At 46.7% G+C, this 22311-nt stretch overlaps 1 protein-coding gene across 3 annotated transcripts in view; it reads right to left on the bottom strand.

Moving 5' to 3' along the window:
• The window catches only part of NF1 (neurofibromin 1), a 163420-nt gene that overhangs the window by 8606 nt on the left and 132503 nt on the right, over nucleotides 1-22311 (bottom strand). For all 3 annotated transcript variants that reach the window (XM_028707813.2, XM_077919455.1, XM_077919456.1), the window contains 11 exons: nucleotides 21240-21380; nucleotides 20128-20254; nucleotides 16888-17019; nucleotides 15607-15742; nucleotides 14729-14886; nucleotides 14229-14348; nucleotides 13797-13924; nucleotides 13547-13647; nucleotides 12444-12586; nucleotides 9785-9831; nucleotides 8893-9109 (listed from right to left, as the gene is read on the bottom strand). In XM_028707813.2, coding sequence (XP_028563646.2) covers nucleotides 8893-9109; nucleotides 9785-9831; nucleotides 12444-12586; nucleotides 13547-13647; nucleotides 13797-13924; nucleotides 14229-14348; nucleotides 14729-14886; nucleotides 15607-15742; nucleotides 16888-17019; nucleotides 20128-20254; nucleotides 21240-21380 — 1450 coding nt within the window. The remainder of the gene's footprint in view (nucleotides 1-8892; nucleotides 9110-9784; nucleotides 9832-12443; nucleotides 12587-13546; nucleotides 13648-13796; nucleotides 13925-14228; nucleotides 14349-14728; nucleotides 14887-15606; nucleotides 15743-16887; nucleotides 17020-20127; nucleotides 20255-21239; nucleotides 21381-22311) is intronic.

The following is a 22311-nucleotide window of genomic DNA, read 5'->3' as shown; positions in this document are numbered from 1 at the left end:
AAAGGCACGTTTTTGTTACTTGTTTCACCTACAACCACCATCAAATCACAGAACACATCTATCTCCATTGACTGAGGCATAAAAGATCACAGATCCAGCAACACTATGCCACAAAAAGCTGGATCTGAGGCACTGATCCTTATAGATCAGCGAGTTCACCTGAGTTCATAGATGTGGTTTGCTGGTGTTTTTGTCACCATCCTGCATAAAAATCATAGAGGTCTCTGAGCATCTTTGCTTTAGATTAATGCTCCTGTGCTGCTGGCAAGCACTGGATCTGTGGTTTTTGCTGTTCAGTCTGCTACTGTATGCTTTATAATTCAATTACATGGGGCTGCAGGGTAAATTCATGCAAATTCAAGAGGATCTCTTTTAATTCTACTTGAGCCAACCTTCACCCAGACTCCTTGGGAAAACAATGTTTTGGGGTGAGTGGGTGCCTTTTCTCTGTTTGTCTGTCAGGTGTTTGTGTGTTCATGAGTGAGACCTGGGGGAGAAGCAGCCAGACAGGGCAGGGGCTATGGCACTCTCAGAATTGCAAGTGGGTCAATGAGTTCAGAATGGTTGGCAAATCTTGGAAATCTGCTGCCAAAAGGTTGATGCCATTTGCACAGTTGAGGAGCACAAAACCTTTTCCTTTGGGTTTGAATTAGTAGGGGTTAGAAGAGGCCCAATCTTTTGCCTCTTGTGAAGGTTCTCTTAACAATGGTTGTTGGAAGGTGGGGGCATGATTTGACTAATATTGGGGATGTACGTGTGTGTGTGTGTGTGTGTGTGTGTGTGTGTGTGTGTGGTGTCGGAGCTCATGGATTTTACATGGGGAACCCCCAACTCCTCCCCCCAAATAAATGAGGCATGCCCCACTTCCTGCTTGCCACCCTAGACTGAAAGTGACTCCAAACATTCTCAAAACCCTTCTCACACTGAGAGGCAAGGAGGTACGTATAGGTGGGCACATGGTCACTTGCATGAGGCAGAACAGAAAACTGAACAAGGCAGAAACATGGTTGGTAGGTAAAGTAGGGGCACACAGCAGACAGTAACAGGGATGGGGCAGGGATGGGGTTCACACATTTTTATAAGCAGTTACAAAAGTCCTGCAGGGAGCTGAGGCGGTCCTGCGATGTTGTAGTCCCCAAATATAGCAACATCTACAGGTGTACGATCCCCCGAGTCCAGCAGCAGGCAAGAGTCAGTCAGAGGCTGCAAAGTCTACACCTAAGGAGCTGGAGCCTGCTGCTAAAGATGGGGAGACTCCCCCCCTGAGCCTAAGATTCTCAGGCAGGAGCCCCCGGAAGAAGCTCCCATACCCTGAGGACTGGTACGGCTAGAGTCAGGCCCTTTACTTCTCCTGGAGAACCTAATGCCTCCCACAGCACCTCACTGGCCAAGTGGCACATGGAGGCTGTGGAACAGAGGGAGAGTTGGTCTGCAGGCCAGGGTGCTGGCCCTTTAAGAATCTAAAGTGATCCACAAGGGGGTGGAGCCTGGGAGAGGTAGGTGGAGCCTGGGAGAGGTGTGGGTGGGTTGCAGAGGCTCCCACCCTTTGTCTATCTAGTTGCTCACTTGGAACTGTCTGTGGTTCTGCAACTCCTTGCCTCCCACCCTGACACCCCCGCAGCAGCTTCAGCATCATACCAGAAAAACACCACTAACTGGCAGCATGGATTTGTTATTCATAAATTCTGGATGTGCCACTCCATGCAGTTGAGACTCAGGTCAGATGAAAAAGGAATGTTTTTGAAGTCACCCCGAAGGAGCCACGGGGTAAAAAGGTCTGTGTGGCTCCCATGTGCAATGCCTTCCTGAGACTTGTGCCACCGAGGAGGCTGACAGCAAACCCTAACTAAATGTGGGTTAGCCACATTAGGCAAAATGTGAGCGCTTGGCACCCAAGCTTTCCCTTGTATCTTCTCCACCTAGGAAAGCTGTGTTTTGTGTTAACAGAATGATGCACAATGCTGACAACCAGGCAGATGTGCTCACTGTGCCATCAAGCTGCTGAGTTTGCATCCTTTATTCCAAACCCATAATTTGAGTGGCTTCAAAAAACAAAAAAACAAAAAACAGAATTATGAATGAAGAAGTGGGATGGCAGAAAAACAGGCACAATTCAAAAGGGCAATAGAAATATCACAGGTAGAGGGGCAGGAGTCCAGGAGGAAGAAGACGAAGAGAAACTGAGAAGATCAAGGGAGTGGATCACCTTCCCTTTAGGGAAAGGCTAGAGCCCCGAGGGATCCTTAATACAGAAGGGGTGGGGGCACACAAGGGGCCTGGCAGCCATGTAGAAAACTTATGCACAGGGTGGGGAAAGTGTAACTGGTGCCTGTTTGCTGCTCCTACTGCTCTTCCCAACCCATCCTTTCCCCCTTCTTTCTTGTGTGCCATGTCTCTCAGACTAAGCCTGCAGGCAGGGATTGTCTTGTTTGCTACTAAGCCTGTGCAAGTCACTCTGGCAGGCTTTTACAGCTGAAGGGTTTGATTTTTTTAAAAAAAGTTTTAAAGAAACAAATGTGAAATTTGATTGGCGGTAGATGTAGGACAGGCAGAAGAACGTGGGACTTCACATGGTGCGTCATTCAACTCACTATCCAAAGAAGTGGAGAAAAGCCGCTGGCTTGGATGGCTTTTGAAAGGAGAAGGATTCGGGGGAGATGACCAGACTAGCCAAAGGGTATCATTTAACATTACTACTGGCAACTGCCATGTTCAGAGGCAGTCTGGAATGGGGAGGGGAGGAGGGAACTGTAGAGGAAGGCTGTTACTTCCTGTGCCCCAATTGTGGGTCTCTAAAGGGTACCTAGCTAGCCAGTGATTTTTTAAAAAAGGGTGATGGACAAGAGGGGACTTTTGGTCCAAACTACGCCCCCACCAGGAACACTTTTTGCAGATGCAGCCCTCAATGGAATAAATTTCTGTGCAGATGCTTGCCTGCTTGCATCCTTTTGTGGCTGCAAAACTTGCCTTGGAAGTGTGTGGCCCACACTTTTAAGAAATCTTTGGGGCTGGGGCCATGTGGATGAGCAGGGGGGCGGAGCTTCTGTGCCCTGCACAGCTCCTCCTCAGCCCGCCTACGACTAGCAGAAATAGGTATGCTAATATAATTGATTTGCATAAAGAATTATGGTCAGGTGGTGGAGCAGAAGGTGGGCTTCCCTGGTTTGCAAGGTTGGTTCTCGCCATGCGGAGTAAAAGCAACCTTGAGTCAATCAGTGTTGCATCAGAGAGAGAGAGAGAGAGAGAGGTGAAAGGAGAGTGGAGGAGCTGCTGTAGTCAAGTCGCAGCATGGAGTTGCCGCACAACTAGCCTGAACGAACAGCCCAACCAACAATGTCTCAGCCAGTTACCTGGTGCTTTGGCCTCTTTGGTATTCCTGCAGCATCAAAATGAACATGTGCACGCCATATCATTTCTTTCTGCAGCAACTGTGTTATTTAGCCACTGTTCTGCATGCAAATGAATGCAGAGAGGCAACGAGGAAGACCGAGAGAGAAGGCAAACCTCAAAACTAGACTGCTACATGGAACAGCATAATTCAAGAGGTGCCCGTGTTCCCTTTCCAGTATAGTAAGCCTCTTGAGTGAACTGAGCATGCGCCCCAGTGTCCCCGGAATTATTGCAAAAGAGACTCAGGCGCAATCTTCATTTGCACATGGATGGGAGCTGCTGCTAGGAAAACAAGGTACAAGTCTTCCCCCACCCTGGCAGTACAGCAAGTTTTGCAAGGTGTGACCTGGGGAACACTGAAATGCACAGGGCAGAAGGAGAAGAAGAGAGAGGATCTTGAGAGTGTCATTTCACCAATAAGGCAGCCAGCGATGTACAGTAGTCAGAATGCTGAGCTTAGACTAAGAAGCACTGGGTTTGAATTTGCCCATTTGCCACAAAGCTCATTAGGTGATATTGGGCCAGTCTCTCTCTCAATCCAGCCTACCCCACAGGACGGTTGTGAGGATAAAATGGGAGGGACCACCTATGTTGTACCCCTCAGCCCTATGGAGTGAGAATGCAAGTAAAAATACTAACAGGAATTTAACCACCTTGATTCTCAAGGTATTTATTTATTTAATCAAAACATGCTGGCCCTTTTGTATTGTGTGAATCAGCCTTTTTGGACAAAACTTGAGGGTTTTTGCTAAGGGGTGGTTTAGCGAAACAACTAAGAAACCCTGAATTGACCTAGTAACTCATTCGTGACAAAAATGTGCCGTGTGATACATGTCCAACCAATTTAGACTTCAAAGTATACAACAGCAGACATGTCTAATTAGAATTGGTTTTGTTAAGCTCACAGTTTCTGTGGGTTATTTCATTTTTCTGTTTCTCAGCAACACAGAAAAACCACACAATGTGGAAACACCTACACAATGGGAAGTGTCAAAAGGAACTAGTTTCCTATTACTCTTCAACGTTCCTTCTTCCAGGCAGAGAAGCATGAGAGACAGATGTGCTGCGATATATAACCACTAGGAGTGCCGCTTCACGTTTTATTGTTGACTTTGGTGTGTGTGGTGTGTTTTTTACAAAGCTATCTTGCCACTTCTGAAAGAAACAAATTACGTCTCTCAGTAACAATGTCAGTAAAATGCAGCTTCGTAGATTAAACGTGTGAGGAATGCTTAACGGGTTTGGGCTAAAGGGGAAACTCTAAGCACTTTTCTATATGGTCGGGGCCATTGCAGAGGAGATTCTCGCCTGAAGGCTCCACCCATTTTGCTGCTAAAAGGACAATTATTTGAGAGCAAAATTACAAAATGTGACAATGGTGGCTGGCAGATATAAAAAGGGAGAAGGCAAATTTGCGGAGGTTTATCACAGGCTATTATTATCTATGGCAGGTAAATAGAACATGGGGGGGGGGCAATAAACAATGGGAGAGGGATTTTTTCCTTCATACCCTCCTGATGGGTTTGCTGGGAGACACTTAGCCGTGCCAACACAGGGGGAAAGGTGCTGGATCCAGCAGGGTGCTTTTCTTATGCCCTTACAAAATGTAGTTGGGCACATAACTGTCGTCTCTACAGCACCATTAGTATGCAAAGTGCTTTGAGAGATTATTAATATTTCCATTTTCCAACCCAGGGAAGAATCCTAGGGTTGATGCAGGGTTTCAACACAGGTCCAAATTCACTGCTCTGTGCCCTGGAACACCCAGCCTCCCAAAATGCCCAGCAGCAGAAGCACTACAGTCGCGCGCTAAAGGCCCACTCCCTGCCCCTGTTCTGTCCTAGGTTTTGGGATCTCTGTTTGCAAAATAAAAATAAAACTCCTCTTCCTGTCATGAGCCCCAGTTCTGGCACAGATCAAAGCAGTAGCTCGTGCAAGTAGAATGAAAATTAGAGAGAGTACCTGGATGAGGAAGTTGCATGAAAACTGCAGATTTAGAGCAAGGCAGAGAAGCTTCACAGACACAGAATGAAAGAGAAAAGATGAGCGATCAACATTCATGATTGGAAGACAGACAGAAAACATTTACAGGACAGTGATTATGGACAGGGAAGGGAAACCTGCATCTCTCCAGATTAATTAATGAACTGATTTTCACTCCATCCTTAAGTATCTTTTAAAATAAAGCCTTACGTAAGTTTTTATTTCACCATCAAATAAATTTATTTATATGTTGATTTTATCCCACCCTTCCTCCCAAAAGAGCCCAGGGTGGCAATCAAGGAGAAAAAAACGCCCCCAAAACCAAAGTTGTTTTTTTTTAAAAAAAACACATTTGAAATATTGTTGAACTAAGTCTCTCACCACCCCTGACAGTACAGCTGCAATTCTCAGTCATTTACCAATATTTCTCTCTTCCTAGGGAACACTGGAAATAGTAGCTATGTGAGGGAATAGAGTTTTCCTCACAACTCTCAGCACCCTTAACAAACTACAGTTCCCAGGGTGCTTTGGGGGAAATCCATGACTGTTTAAAGTGGTAAAAAGGTAAAGGTAAAGGTACCCCTGCCCGTACGGGCCAGTCTTGCCAGACTCTGGGGTTGTGCGCCCATCTCACTCTAGAGGCCGGGGGCCAGCGCTGTCCGGAGACACTTCCGGGTCACGTGGCCAGCGTGACAAAGCTGCATCTGGTGAGCCAGAGCCGCACACGGAAACGCCGTTTTAACTTTCCGCTGGTAAGCGGTCCCTATTTATCCACTTGCACCCGGAGGTGCTTTCGAACTGCTAGGTTGGCAGGCACTGGGACCGAGCAGCGGAAGCGCAACCCGCCGCGGGGATTCAAACTGCTGACCATGCGATCGGCAAGTCCTAGGCGCTGAGGTTTTACCCACAGCGCCACCTGCGTCCCAACAGTTTAAAGTGGTAGGAGACTGCTTTATATATGTAGCGCAGATATAGCCAATGTCACAACCTACTGTGCAAAATCAGAACTGGAGGGTGGTTGCCCTACAGGTCAGAAACACAGCTGAAGAAGCATTCATGGATGGGAAGCCTTAATTAGCACATGGGTCTTAGGAACTGAACACAGGAGTCCCACCTGCCCCATGCTGAAAAGGTTTTTGGTTCCATCCCCCCCCCCCCCCCTCTGGATGGCAAGAGCTGCTTTTCAACAGTTGAGCCAGGGAGGTCTGTTTCTTAAAAATTCCACGCTAGCGTGCAGTACACGTTCCTCCTCCTAGTTTCAGGTGGGAGACAGTGAAAGCAGCAGCAAGAACAGGATTAAGTGGTTACTCTTTGCTCATTGCTAAGGACGTGACTCTTAGCACAGGACAACAAAACACTTCCCAATTCAAGAAAAAAACTGTGTTTGGATATAAGAAGCTAAGGCATAGCTACAAAAGCCAGGAAAGGATTAGGGTTGAAAGACGCTCCCTTTCAGTAGCACTGGTCCAAGTCAGAAAGCATTTCTGGAGCCCTCCATATGAATACCTGGGGGGGGGGGGGAATAGACGTGGAGGCTCTAACCTAGAGACGTGTAGGATATCATGTTAGCCACAGCCCCTAGCACCTCACTTTCAGTTAAATAGCTTGCCAGGAGTACAAAAAGTGAATTCCCATTTCTCTCCACCCCCCGTCCCGGTCACATAGAGTTTTCAAACGTCTGCTTTTCAGACACTTGTAATACTGTAAAAATACTAGATTTGTCCACAGAAGGTGTGGGGGAACCTTTGGCTGAACTACAGCTCCCATCACCCCTGGCCATTAGCCTTACTTACTGCAGTCATAGATCAGCAACACTGAGCTAGATGGACTAAGGATCTGGCTTTGTAAAGGGCTGCTCCCCCTGTTCTTCAGCCTAGGGAGGCAAAAAGTCTTCCTGACCAAGCTCTTAGGGTCTGGAGCCTTCTCAGCTACAGAAGGACGGACAGCTTTGCAGGATACAGTAGATGGCAATACATCTTAAAATGAGCCGGGGCCTTTCGCAAATCCATTTCTGCATCTTTTTAAAATGTGTATTAGCAAACCAAGATACATTGCTTAGGAATGGATATATATCTAGGTTTCTATGGAGCGGAGGCAACCTCACACAGCTACACTGCATGTTACGGGACAAAATGGGAGCTTGTAGTTACTACTTCCATTTCCATTACTAATGCAACAGTCTGACTCTGGTACCTTTCAAAGGTTCCCCTTACTGTCGCATCCTACCCATCAGCATTGCTTTACGCCCAGGGCGGGGAATCTTTGGCTCACCAGAGGTTGCTGAAATACAACTCCCATCAGCCCCAGAAAGCTTCTCAGAGGAAATAATGAGCCCCTACCCCACCCCTCCAGACCTAGTTTTATAGCTTTATAGCAGCGGCAAGGACTTTCAAAGGCTGGGGCACTGCCACAAGGTATAGTGAGGATGGTCAAAAGCTTACATAGCTTTAAAGGGGAATCAGGCAAATTCATGGAGAACAGCAGTTCCCAGGGCCTTGATAAGGAACAATGTCTCTCTGAGTATCAGATGCTAGGGAGCAAAGAACAGGGTGGCAGAGGGATCTTCCTATGATGTCCTGCTTGTTGGTTTCCCAGAGGCATCTGGCTGGTCACTATGGGAAGGAAGATGCTGGACTAGATGAAACCTGTAGCCTGATCCAGTAGAGATGCGTGTGTTTGGGGTTTGTTTGTTTTTTACTTATACGCCCAAGATGTTTTTAAGCGCAGACCTAACAATTCAACGTAGCAAACTCACAGTTGCAGAGAGGTTCGCTCACCAAAGAGCTATGAATGAAAGCAAGAGTGCAGATGCATGTTTGCCTCTAGGTAACGTGGGGAAGGGCTCTAGCTCAGCAGCAGAGCACCTGCTTTGCATGCAACAGGTCCCTGGTTCAATTCTCAGTGGCATCTGGAGGTGGGCCTGGATATATACCTGCTGTGTTAAAACCTTGACAAGCCACTGCCAGTCAGTGTGGAGACAATGCTAAGTTAGATGGACCAATAGTCTGATACAGTTTAGGGAAGCTTCCTATGTACCCTAGCAACTGAACCCAAAGGGTGTTTATTTTTAAGCTTCTCGGGACACTTCATTCTGCCCCCAAGAACAAATTCTGCACTTGTACATTAGTATCAACACTGCCATTTGGGGACAAACCAAGTCTGAGTATGCTTTATCCAAAGCAGTTAGGAAGCCACCAGGCTGAGATAAGATCTGATCCCATATCGTTGTCCATGAAGCTAGACTACTTCAATGCATGTATTATCTCATCTTGATTTGTGCCAACGTCAGGAACAGGTGAGTGGAAATTCACCCCACCTCTGCCCCCCACAAATTCAGTGCAAGAAATGTCTCTGAGAATAAGTCTAACGAAGAACTGAGCCTTGAGGCTCAACAAGGGGTGATGATAAGCTGCCCCAGTGAAAGAGCCCGACACCCAAAAAAGGGAGCAGTGCCCTCAAAGGTGTTTTAACAAATCCTTCTGCCTTGACGTAAGCAATGGAAAAGCATGGCGAACTGACCTGGGGAATGCTGGGAAGTTGCAAGTGAGGTCATGGAATTGGAGAGGTTTAGGTTTGCCGTAATACTAAGCTGACTCTGCACGGCAGGAGGGTAAGGAGAAGTTGGCGTCAGCAGGGATTCCTCGCTGGTTTCCTCATCAATCCCAGGTAAGTAGGTGTCGATCAAGGCATCAAGGAACTTTACTATGAGCTCAGCATAGTCTGGGATTTGTGTTTGCTGGAAAAAATGAGAAACAGATCAGCTCCATCTCTACCTGCAAGTTCTCACTGGGGGGGGGGAGCCTTTGGCTTACAATCTAGGGCCACAGGTGTGTGTGTCTGAAGAAGCTTCCTGCTGCCCCACTGTTACTGGGATGTGTGGTTCCCACCAATGAACAGGTCCAACACATTCAGAAGGGAAAAACTGGTGGAGTGCTGTTTCTCCTCCTTGTGCCTCCAGCTAGATGGGGCAGGGAGGCCAATGGGGAAGCTGCACAAAACAAACCCAAAAAGTTTTTTAATGTTTTGAAGTTATGAGCCTGAGGGATCTCACCAAAAAGTCCAGTGGCACTGCCAGCTGAAAGGGCCAGTCCAGGAGGGCACGGCAGCTCCTCTCCTGGAAAGAATCCTCTTGACTGGCCCTGTCTGCTGCCCAGGAGATGAGGGTCTACTCTCAAAGGATTGGGACATCATCCAGGAGACAATATATTTTTTTAAAGCTGCTGACTAATAAGTCATGAACAACTATTTAGCCTATTTAGCCCATTTGGGGGGGATAATTAAATTAATTAACCAACAACAAAAAAGTGTGTGCAGATTTTATTAACCTCCAGCAGGGACTTCAACTGTCCACTCAAGCATTACTACAAATGCCATGTTAAGGTTTCAGCTGAAAGAGGCCCCAACTGCTCACCTTAGAAAATGGTCCCGCAAACCTCCACAGGCCATTAAATCCAAAACCTGCAACCAGCAAAAAAAGAAGCATGAATGTGCGCCTTAGTAAGAAAGATAAGGTAAGATGCAAAGAAGGACATTTGCAAAAACTTCCTCATACTTTGCTCATCAAAAGCAAATGTTTGCAAATGCATAAACATCACTTGACAACATCAGCATCCTGTGATGTTCAATGGGCCATCTGAAGAAACCACAAATAATATTTTTTTATAGAAAAAACAACAACACTTTTTAAATTCTCAGAAAACTGTAATAGTAGATACAAGGACAAATACAAAACAGAAGTAATGACAAAATATTCAACTTTTGGTTTTTTTAACCGTAGAAACAAAAATTCAGATAAATAGAAAAACAGAACATTTTTACAAATTTCCCAATTATAGTTGTGGTTTAACATTCTCCTGTACTGTATTTCGTTGAACTGATACATCTTTCAACCTTCTCCCAAACTTTTGTATCAAATGTGGGTGGCATTTTGTTTCCTCCAGTAGTAGCTGTCAGTCAAGCAGTGGCTCGGAAATATGTTACCATTTCTCTGTTATATGACAGAACACATTGCTTTTAGGCTACAAAAGAGACTATTATGTGCTAGATTTATTGGTAGAGTATCTTGTTATATTTTCTGTTTCCTTTTGCACACACTTTCATTTCCCCTCAAATGCACTTGCTTTGCAAGTGTATCCATTCACACATTTCGCTGCCAAGTAATTCAGTGTGGAAAAACCAAGAGATGTCATACACATGAGCCCAAATCAGTGTACTACAACATTTAACATTATAATTGCCCCACTGTTGACCCATTTATTGCCACTAACAGGTCCGTTAATTCCAAAGGGTCTACTCTGAGTATGGAGTGCATTGGATACAGCCCATTGTTTTGATAATATTCTCCTATCACTCGCATATTAGCATCTGATGTAGTACACAATAAAATAATCCGTTGCTCGGGGCTGCTTCCATTAAAATAATAAAATGCAATAGTGCGGCATAAAAGCCATTTAATCACATTTTCCTGTCTCTCAAGGGAAAACGGGAGGAGAAGAAGAAGATGTATCAAAGGGAAGTTTCAGAAATCGTCCTAAAGAATCTAAGGTGGTCTTTCTGACCTTCTTAAGAAATGATGAACAAAAAATGAGGAGTGATGGCTACCAGATTGGATAGCTTTAAAAGTTGTTTTTGGCATTCGTCTGGGGAGAGAGAGAGAGAGAGAGAGAGAGAGAGAGAGAGAGAGAGAGAGAGAGAGAGAATGGAGTGCGCCTCTTGGGGTGAAGTCAAACCACTGCATTTGCAGCACCGAAGTGACCTCCCCAGGGTGCAAGCCTGGACAGAGTGTATGGAGGTCCTGAGCTGCCTAGATGACAAGACCCCTCTCTTGGCCTCGGTGATGTGGTCCAAAGGAAAGCAGAGCAATAGGTTTGGCAGCAGCTTGACTGCAGGAGCTGCCGGAAGGAGGTATGCAAGGTGCCATCCAACCGTTTTAGGGACTCCAGATCTATGTGGGGTTTACTCCTTAGACTTTTCTTCTCCCGAAGACATCCTACAAGGCAGCGGGTGTTGAAGACCAGAGTTTTCCTTCTCCTAGATGGGTTACCTTACCAGGTTGACAACCCCTATCCGCCCCTCACATCTCTCTACAGCACGTGCAGAGACCGCCTTCTTGACCATTGGACCCACTATTATTTGTTCAATCTGCTCAGTCCTTAGAAGATAAGGCTATCAATGGCTCCTAGTCACAATGGTTCTGCCTCTACTGCTGGAGGCAATACATCGCTAAATACTAGTTGCTGGGACTCACAAGTGGAAAGAGCACTGTTGCGCCTCCTGGTTTCCCACAGGCATCTGGCTGGCCACTGTGAAAACAAGATATTGGACTGGATGGGCCACTGGCTTAATCCAGCAGGCTCCGCCTTATGTTCTTAGGGATTGGGAACCCCCAGGTATTCTTGAATTACACCTCTAATCCTAACTGACCACTGGCTATGCTGGCTGAGCCAGATAGGACTTTGAATCTAAGAAGATCTAGAGGGCCACAGGTTCCTCATCTCTGACTGAGAGCTACCAAGTGACACCAAAGTGTCAGCAAAAGCAAATGCAGCCAAGAGTGGTTAGGGAAGGAACTTTGAGCACTGCTACTCCCAGGAAAGACCTTCTCCTGAATGAAACACCAAGGCCTCGAGATGATCCACTGGTGAAACTCTGCTCTTGGTGCCTTCCTTCAGGAAAGAAAGGATGGCATCTACCAGGAGCAGGACCTTTTCTGGCGTAAAAGATGGAATATACAATACAGCTTGTGCGGTCAAGCTTCTCTTCTGGTTCCCTGGCAACTAGTAATGAAACAGACCAGATTCCAGGCTTTTGTCTCCGGAGGGAGGGAACAGATGCACTTGGGGGAGCGGGGTTTGATGGGACACACGCCCACAGAAGCAACACTTTGTCATTTTAAAATGGTAAGCCACTTTGTTAACAGTTTTCTGTTGAAAGGCAATCCAATTTGTCTTTTGGAGAAAAGCAAAGTATATAGAATTAAAGGCAACCATGCTTGTGGGGTTTAAATGTTAGCCTTTATTCTTTACCTGAGCATCTGAGACCTTTTTTCAAAGGAGCTGCAAGATACCTACTTTGTAGATAAGAAGTTTGGTACTGTGGCGGAGATTCCTCATGGTAAACCACGCTCTGCACAATGCCATGAATTGGATTCAATAAATTGGGATCCTGACACTGCGACAACAGGGTATTTATCTTGAAGTCCAATAAATTGTGCCTAGGCAATAAAACACACCATGTCAGTTTATCAGTTGTTAAGTTTTCATCACAATGAGCAAGGTGGACTGTACAGCCTATTTTAGCCAACAAATCTATCCTAACAACATGTGGCTTGCAATGGAGGGCACATGTGCATTACAGACAGACAGGCATCAACAGTTGTTCCTTTTTGCAAGGGAACCGTATTTCTATAAGGCTAGCTAGGGATCTATAACAGAGCATTATCAGTACCTTTCCAAACGACAATTTTTGAGGGTGCACAGGCATGGCAGCTAAACTCAAGATAAACATGCACTTCCTAACAGCTGACGACAGCTGGCTCCAGTTCATTTTGACTGTAATAGCTGTCCAACTACGAGCCTGCTCTTAAACAGTATACACAGCAAGCTGCACATCTCTATGGTTCTAGGCTTGGGGAATTCATTCCCAGAGATGCATTGGCAAGTGGAGCTGATCCCATGAACAAATATCAACCTTGAATGGAAACTCTGTAGGGAGTTATCTACCATTTATCCTCACTGTATGGGGTCTTTTTCATCATTCCACTCAGCTAGGATAAAGAGATATCAGGAAAAAGTGGAGTCAGGTGCCTATTGGGACATGTAGAGCGAATGTTTGGAGGCCAACAGTAGGCAAAGCCAGAGCCAATGACAAGCACATCCAACTAATTATAGTTTTGTCGCAATCCTCCTCCTTGCTGAGCACAGGAGGATCAGCCCTGGACTGGTTATAAATGAGAAGGTAAGCAAATGGAGGCTGGCTGAGGACAGAGTGAAATTGGTAGGGCAGTGCCTTGTTTAACCCAATGGACCAGCCTCTATTGGTAGACTAGTTCCTAAGGTTTGAACCCCCATTAGATGAGTGTAAATCTCCTTTCATTTAGCAGAATTTGTATATCACTTCATCATTAAAAACCAAGCAGGAAGCAGACGTGTTGTGAGGAGATGTGAACACTTACACAACAGGAAAGACCTTTGGGAACACCACACTGGCTTCTGCTAAATACTCATACAGGATTCTCTGGTCAAACTCATCTGCCGTATATTTTACTAGTGTTGCCTGCCAAAAAAATAAAGCGGGGGAGGGGACAGAAAGAAAGAAAAAGGTCAACATCTAAGTCCTGGTGAGCTACTTGCCTTGACTACTGTGCTTTTAAAACATGCTGGAGGAAACACAACGCAAGCAACTGAGATTAAAAGTGCAAGTACCAGGATGGTCAGCAACAGGGCTTGGATTTTGGGATCTGTGAGGACTTCTTCATCCAGGAGGACATTGGACTCTGACACTGATACTTTCCGGAGATGAGGGTGCTGCTGCGGCGATATCCTTTGAGTTTCTGTAGGAAGAGAGCAACGTATTTAATGAGGAAAGCAAGAATGGACAGATCTATTTATTGTGCCATCAGAACAGATGGAAATCACTAGTATGAGAGCAAGTGTGTCTCACTTGAGAGAAAGCAGATATTGTACCTGGGAGACCAGGCTTCAGTTCCCGTCTCAACCATGATTGCCATGTGGCCCCAGGCAAATGATCAATGCCCTAAGATCAGCTGGGTTCCCCACTCCCCTGCTATATTTACAATCCTTCATATTGCAAGGACATGTTAACTAGTAGCTGGGTCCAATAGCTTTGTTCCTTACCCATTTCATAATTTTCTGCTACCCGTCTCATTTTGGGAGGTGTGGTGATCCCAGATTCCATTTCTTGTCTTTTAGGCGCTTTTGTGTCAGGCATCAAATGGTCAAAACTCTTTCTTGTACCTATATATATATTTTTTTTTAAAAAATCAAAATCAAAGAGCGGGGCGTGGGAAACAGATCAGGAAATGGAAACAGTAAATTGGCATGCACTCACATCCACTCTGTATCCTGCCTGAACAATAATGCTTTGGTATTTGTGGCTGAAAAAATTAGTCGTACATCCAAGGTATGCTGGCAAGTAACTAAGAGATAGCTTACTTTAAAGGGTACACGTTTTCTTGAGTGGCAGATGACAACCAAAAATGTTTATCCCCCACCCTCCCCCAGCTAAGAGAGAAAATAAAAAGGCGATCAGCCCAGGGTCTCTTAGGACCAGGTCTGCCTTCCTCACACATGCCTCTAACCTAGTGACAAAGAGAGGAGGGAAACTCCCCACTAACCTAGTAGCTTTTTAGTGTTGGCTTGAGAAGGCTGCCCCATATCCAAACTCATGGACTTCCTTGTGCGTGGGCTGATCTGCCCCACCGTTGGGTAACTGGCAGCGAGATGTCTGTCTGAGCCCTTGGGAGAAGACCATGGCTGGTTTTCCCTTAGTGTCCTGAAAGAGACAACAAACCAAATGTTCAGAAAACAACACACCGCTTATTGTTAAAAGAGTTAAAAGACAGACATCAAACCCTCCCTCCTCCTTCAAAAGCAGCCAGCCCTCGACTCTCTTGCAACACTCTCTGCCATGTGCGCAGTTTACAGCTCTCCCCTGCCCCACCCCGAAATTCAAGTTTTGGCCCCAAACTGGTAAGAGCTGCGAGTCAGCGGCCATTCCAGCTGCCTGTCTCCAAGCAAGAGGTGAGACAATGAGGCACCATCAATTAATCTGGCTGGGACCAACTCCCACATGGTCTTCCCTTCCCTTCCTCCTGCCGTTGCTCTATCATGTGCCCTTAACTTAAAGCATCACACGCTTACCTTCCTGTCTACTTTGCATTTGCAGATTTTGAATCTATGGCTTGAAATCAGCGATGGGCAACCTGCGGCCCTACAGATGATGCTGAACCACAACTCCCATCATGCCTGACCACTGGGCTGGGGTCAAGGGGAGCTGGAGGGCCACAGGTTGCCTGTCCGTTTTAAATTGTGCTGTGAACACAGGAAGCTCAATACTGTCTACACTGGCTGGCAGCAGTTTCTCTGCAGGGCTTCAAGCAGGTTTCCTTCGCCTTTGAAAGCAAAGCATGTGAGCTGCGTTCTTCCCCAGACAACCTCCTTGATCCCAAATTAAAATGCACCATCCTATGAAAAATTTAGGAGGACCCCTGACCTGAAGCTGCCATCGCTGTGATGTATGTGATATGTCTCCATTGGAACATTTTCCATCGAAACGTCTGTCAGGAGGAGAGACTTCCTATGCTTTAGGCTGCACCGACTTCGAACCTCCTCGGACACAGTGAGTAAAGCTTAAATGATAAAAGGAAGGAAACAGATGTCCAAAGTATATACTTCGCCGCAGAATCTCCCAAAGCCTAACAGCACCATCGTGATATGTAAAGCAAGGCAGGATGTAGCTGCTCTCTTATTACTCAGGACAGGTACAGAAGCTGCTATTGCACAAAGACTTCAGTATTCCAAGCCTCCTTCAAGGTGGGGCAGGCAGGAATCCAGCCCTTAGGACTCCAAAAGAAGGCTACAAAAACACATTGGCAAGTACTCGGAAGAAGGGGTTCAGGTTGAGCAGAGTCCCAGTGGTGTCAAAATGGGACTTTGGTGCCTTGCACGACACTTGTCTAGTCTCCATGACAGGCAGAAACAGAATCAGTTGCAGAAAATAAGCACAATGCACTCCAATGCGCTTGCTTGGCATCATTTTTACAGGTTCCCAAATTCCACAGGGGGCCCCAGGGCACAGTCCCTAGGCACATGATGCTGCCTCCTTGCTGAAGCTAAGCAGGGCTGGGTATGGTCAGTGCCTGGATGGGAGGCTGCTGGGGAAGTTCCACGTATGCTGCGTTGAGCTCCACAGAACATAAATTCAATAAAACATTAAAGAAACTTTTTAACTGAGGTCTAGGGACGAAGAGCGGGATATAAATTCCGAAATCAAACACACTGAAAAAAGCTTCAGTGATTGGCTTAATAGAAACAAACAAACAAATTTGCAATATAAAATGAGGAGTCGCTCTACAGATCCGTACTGATGAAAACACTCCAGAAACCATTCTATTGAGCTGGGAGAGGCTTAGCCTTTAAAAAGCCAGCTCTTCAGGGGTGGGGAAGGGAAAACGAAACACACAACGTAGTTCTTCCTTTATTGTATGTTCTTCCAAGCAGCTCAAAGCAGTACACACATTTCTCTCCCCATCCATCTTTATCCTCACAACAACCCTCCGAGATAGGTTAGACTGAGACAGACTAAGGGATCCCAATGACCCAGTGAACGTCATGGCTGGGGGAAGGATTCTGCCATAATCTAGTGCTACAATCACTGCACCACACCGGCTCTCTCCTTTGTTGTTTACATTTTGTTAATAGCAAAGAGAAGAACGGTCAGATTGGATGCTAGAACTGGATTGGATACAAGCCTAATAGAGTTGGGTTTTTTTACCTGCAAGGTAAGCCACACTCTGGGTATTCACCTCAAACTTGTCACAGTTCCTATGTTTGTTCACCAGAGCGAGGAGCGTGTGTAGAATTCTGACTGTCCTTGCCACGATGGTTGGAGAGGGATGCCGATAGCCTAAACCGGGTAAAAAATGCATTAAGCAGTCAGTTATCTACAGGGACAGGGAGATGGTTGCAAAGCATTTTATGGATGGGGGGTTTGTGTGTCACACAATGTATTTCAGGGTCTTTAGTGAGGACAGAGATAGGCACCATTCACAGGGACTGAAATTCAATGAAGTTATAATCTGATTAAGGATGGAATGACAACTGTGAGTTGGTCAGGATTAGCTGCCCATCTCACTAACCAAACTCAGGTGTTGCGTGGCGATTCCCGCCCCCTCCCACAGATGGAATAAATAAAGACACTGGACACCAGAATTTAAGTTAATGGGCATAAAATGGCCACAACTTTATTGATTACAGGTAAGAGGCTTTAGGCATTGGCCCTATCAGATTAACCGGCATAGAACAGGGAAGGGTTAAGCACCAACAGCGGTAGCCCCCAAGATGCACATCCGTAGGCGCTCCCCAAGGGGTTACCGCTCGGGAGCGCGCTTTAGGCCCTAGCCTCCATAGGTTTCGGACGAGGCGACGCCCCCCGGAGTCCTTTAACGCAGTGTTTCCCAACCGGTGTTCCGCGGCACACGAGTGTGCCGTCAGACGTTGCCTCGTGTGCCGCGAGATGCCTGGAGGGAGGCGGGCGAGTCGGGCGGCGAGAGGCGGGGCGGCGGCGGCGAGGAGAGGCCGCGCCTCCTGCTGCTGCCTGGCGCTCCTCCTCGCAGCCGGCAGCGCTGCCTGGGCGCCTCCGCGCGACTCTGCCTCGCTGGGTTTGGTCTCCCAGCAGAGACGGGTCACACGCGCCCCTCCCTCCCTCCCTCAGCCTGCGCGGAGGGAGAGCCAGAGAGAGGCATCGCTCCTGCGCGGCGGGAGAAAACTTTCACTTTTGTGCGTCCCTCCCGGCGTGACGCTGCGCGCTGACGTCACGGGGCGGGGCTTTAATGGTGGTGTGCCGCGAGATTTTTTTTCAGTAAACAGGTGTGCCGTTGCCCAAAAACGTTTGGGAAACACTGCTTTAACGAACTACCCTTCAACATTTGGGGGAGGTGGTGGCGTTCCTCCCCCCCAACTCATTTGGATAATAATACCCCTGCCAATGCCTAACCGCCACACGAGCCAGGCTCGCCAATACCCTCAGACCTGTAACCAATGGTGGCGGATGGACAAGCACGCTGCCTTCTCTTCCTGTTGCCCTCCACATGTTGAAGGGCAACTGTTTGAAGCAGGAAGCCTCCTGCACTCCTGGAAATTCAGGGGTCTACACCGCCCAGAACTTTCAAAAGCAGAAGCAGGCTCACCTCTTCAGGCAGTTGCCCTTCAGATCACAAAGGGAGACAAGAACAGAGGAGAGCAGAGCTAGTGAGCTCCTCTCTGCTGCCCCTTGATCACATGTTGTGGAATTTCCCAATTACAAGAATGCTTGAATAGGGTTCTTTTGAGCTCTGTCTGCACATGGGGGGGGGGACCTATAGTACAGACTAGATCACCTCAACCTGCCAGGTGGAAGATGCCATTCCCAACACTGTAACCACTCCCCGCAAGTAGAAAACTAGCATCTCAGGAAGAAGAGTTCTAATCCAGCCTACTCCCTGTTGTGCTGTTTCTCTACCTGCACAGATAATTTCCCATAGGAGAGCATTCCAGGAACTGCTTCCTGGAGCCCGAAAGGGTTCAGTTCATCTGCCTCCTCTGCATCCTAAAGTAATGCACAAGGTTCTCAACCACAGCTGAGGAAAGGTAAACTGGTAATCACTCTGGAGTCTAACGAATATGAAGATTTATTTATTGTATAAGCACAAACATTTAAACAAGGAAAAGATGCACCCACCCACGCCCCACTCCCAATGCGCACACACAGCCCAACCCATATCTACCACTTGACTTGTGCCAAGTGTGTCTGTTGACAATGCTGAGCCAGGTGGACCAATGGCCTGTCTCAGTACAAGGCAGCTCCCTATGTTCCTAGCTGAATAAGAACATAAGAAGAGACTGCTGAACCAGGCCAGTGGCCCATCTAGTCTAGCAACCCCTTCTCACAGCAGCCAAGCAGATGCAAGCAGGACCTGAGCAGAAGAGCACTCTCCCCTCCTGTGGTTTTCAGCAATGGATACAGGCAACCCCTGATTTGGCAGAGCGTACAACGGAGCCCTGCCCTTTTCCGGGCCCGAAAATGGCCCGCACATTTGGCTTTGAACATGTGCAAAACAAGGATTATCTGTATCTAGAAACATTATGGGATACCTCTCAGTTTGCATCATAAAAACAGTCTTTCAGCCTCCTGGCTCTGCTGCTTGTGTTCACTCTTCTCCTGCTCTCTGAGGTCTTGTCTATTTGCTTTCTCCTCCACATCCTCCTCCCCACAGGTCTCTCTCCTCAGCTCCTCCTCTCCCTCCAAGTGCCGCCAACTGACTTGTCCTTCCCAGCCCTCCCTCCCCTTGCCCTCCATTCCGTTGATTCGGAGGTGTTCTGTATTCTTCACTGCCGCTCTAATGGCAGTGAATAAAGAAGGCCCCTTGAGAATCCTAGGGAACGGGAGACTAAGAGTTTCCTTTTATGTATTAACAGAGAACAAAGCTTTACAGGTATGTGAGATTCACATCATAAATAAGATGCGGAAAAGCAAGCAGAAAACATATCAATAAATGCATCCTCCTTCACAGAATGTCAGCAGAAAGACAACACACACAATCTGTCGTCTACAGCACAAGCAGTCAAAATACTGGCTGTGTTGGGGGCTGCAGCTAATCTGAAGCCAGCTGCCAATCTGATCATGCCCCCCTCTGAGTCTGCCAAACAAACAGAGGCTGTCTGCATACTATGTATTTAAAGCACATTCAAAGCACTTCCCCTGAAAGAGTCCTATGAACTCTAGTTCCTTAACAGCGCTTGGAAGTGTCACTCTATGAAGGGTACAGTTCCAGGATTTTTGTGGTGGGTTGAATGGTGTGCTTTAAATGTCAATTACCTGGCAGCCTGACCAATGAAACTGCCTCTATAAAACCTGATGGGAATATTTACCTGATGGAGAAATGTTTCAGTGGGTGTCTGTAAACAATGAGAAGTGTACCTTCAACTGACATGGTCTGAGACAAAGGAAGTAGGTCCACCTGGGCTACGTGCCTACCTTTTAGCAGATGCCCCACCAAGGCAAAGTTGAAATTGGAGTTGAAATTGAGTCCCACAAAATGGTCCATCTGCTTGCAGTGCCACTCCAGAGGCCTCCTGATCTCCATGAAAACTTCTTCAGGGCTCTGTTGGGAAGCCAAAGTACAGACCATCACAATCATCTGGGGGGGGGGGGGGAGAGATGCTGGTCCACCATGCTCATGAATGTCTAATACTATAAAGTGCCAGGCATATAAAACAAAACTATAAGTCTGCTAAAATTATTACGTATTCGGCAGGGCTCATTTATTAGAAATTTTATTGCTATGGTTTTCTATTTTGTTTCGTCTGGTATTATTTTATATATTTGCACAAAACTGATTATAATAAGGGTGGGGTTCTCAGGAGCTCCTGAATCCACGGCAGCCAGGACTCTTGGGAACCATTCCCAAGACTACCTGGCAAATTAGCCAACTCTTATACACCACCAAAACCCAAGATAGGAACCACGGTGGACTCTTGTGGTCCAAAAGAACATCCATGAGAAAGGAGCTTACCATATTTTTCACTCTATAAGCTCTCCCTCTCTGCGCAGCGCCTCTCCAGCGAAGCGAAGTCAGAACAGCAAGAGGGATCGCTGCGCAGCGAAAGCAGCAATCCCTCTTGCTGTTCTGGCTTCTGGGATAGCTGCGCAGCCTGCATTTGCTCCATAAGACGCACACACATTTCCCCTTACTTTTTAGGAGGGGAAAAGTTTGTCTTATAGAGCAAAAAATACGGTACTTTGTAGGCTTCCCAGACAACCTGCAGTTCCTCTGGCTCCAGTGTTTTAATGAAGCCTGCAGCACAACTGGACAATTCCCATACTCACCATCTTCTTCTATTATTATTATTATTATTTGTTGTTGTTGTTGTTGTCGTCGTCGTCATTTTTATTATTATTTTCTCCATTACTATTTTAAATAACCTGAAGTAGGGTGGGGAATTGCTTCCATTCTCAACACTCAAGTTATCACTCAAAAGGAAAGATGCACTGTTTTTCAAGCAAGTTTCACCTCCAATTGCCGGCACGACTTAAGAGTATTCAGGTATGTGTGTGTGTTGATGTTTCCTGACAAGTGGCTGACTTACTTTGTCATTGAATACTCGAAGGTTGTCCAGGGTATGGAGATTCTGCTCGAGGAGAGCTGTGCCTGCTGAATACAGACTGACTTCGTCCAGCTGCAGAACAGCCATGGCCACCCAGAAGAGGGCCTTGTGCATAGGCGAGTCCTGGACAGGGGAAGGAAAAAGCCACCAGGTTGAAATGCAAAACTCACTTCTGTGATGAACAGCCAAAGCAGAAAGTCACACGCTGCATTCATCACGTACACTGGATTCATTTTGCAATGTAAATAACCCTAGCAGCCGAAGGGGGCCTATAACTGGTATAATATATGCAAATTGGGGAGAATCACATTTGTGTGCCTGTTGGCTTGGTTTGGATAATATGCTGCGGCTCAGTAAGCCACAATATGTAAAGATGCAAGATGGAGCTAGCTTGTTTTCTACTGTGCCAGAGGTTGGGGCCCAAATCAATGGACTCAAATCACAAGAAAGGAGATTCTGACTAAGCCTTAGGAAGAACTTAATGATGGCAAGGGCTGTTGGACAGTGGATTGGGCTCTCTCAGCTGGTGGATTCTCCTTCATTTGAGGTTTATAAGCAGAAGTTGGATGGCCATCTGTTATGGATGCTTTAGCTGAGATTCTTGCATTGCAGAGAGTTGGACCTTTCCAATGCTACAGCCTTTTGACCACACATACAGCTACTCTCTTCAGGAAGTCTCTAATTAACCACAGTTTCCCATTTCATCGAAACAAGGAAGCTACAATTACCAGCTCTGAAAAAAGATGGAATCCTAAATTCCACTTCAAACTGTGCTTCAGTATCCTGGGCTTGGGCTGGCAGAGACTGAAAACATGCTAGGCACTTACTTGCTAAACAACCAACTCAAAATCACCAGCTGTTGGTGCCACACCTCAGACTCAAACACCCCCTCTACACCCCCCCCCGCCTGTGGGTGCTCTGATTCCCTCCCTAACTTCCTGATTATGACCAAGTCAAGTAAACTACCATTAGAGCAAACCATAGTTTGCCTCTCAAACAGAACAGAAAACATGGTTTGCTGAGAACCAAGAAATAAGGCGAAGAAGTAGAATGT

The sequence above is a fragment of the Podarcis muralis genome, chromosome 15, assembly GCF_964188315.1.
Source record: "Podarcis muralis chromosome 15, rPodMur119.hap1.1, whole genome shotgun sequence".
Lineage (NCBI taxonomy): Eukaryota > Metazoa > Chordata > Lepidosauria > Squamata > Lacertidae > Podarcis > Podarcis muralis.
Note: the sequence above shows the minus strand (reverse complement) of the source record. Positions and strands in the feature narration are given on the sequence as shown.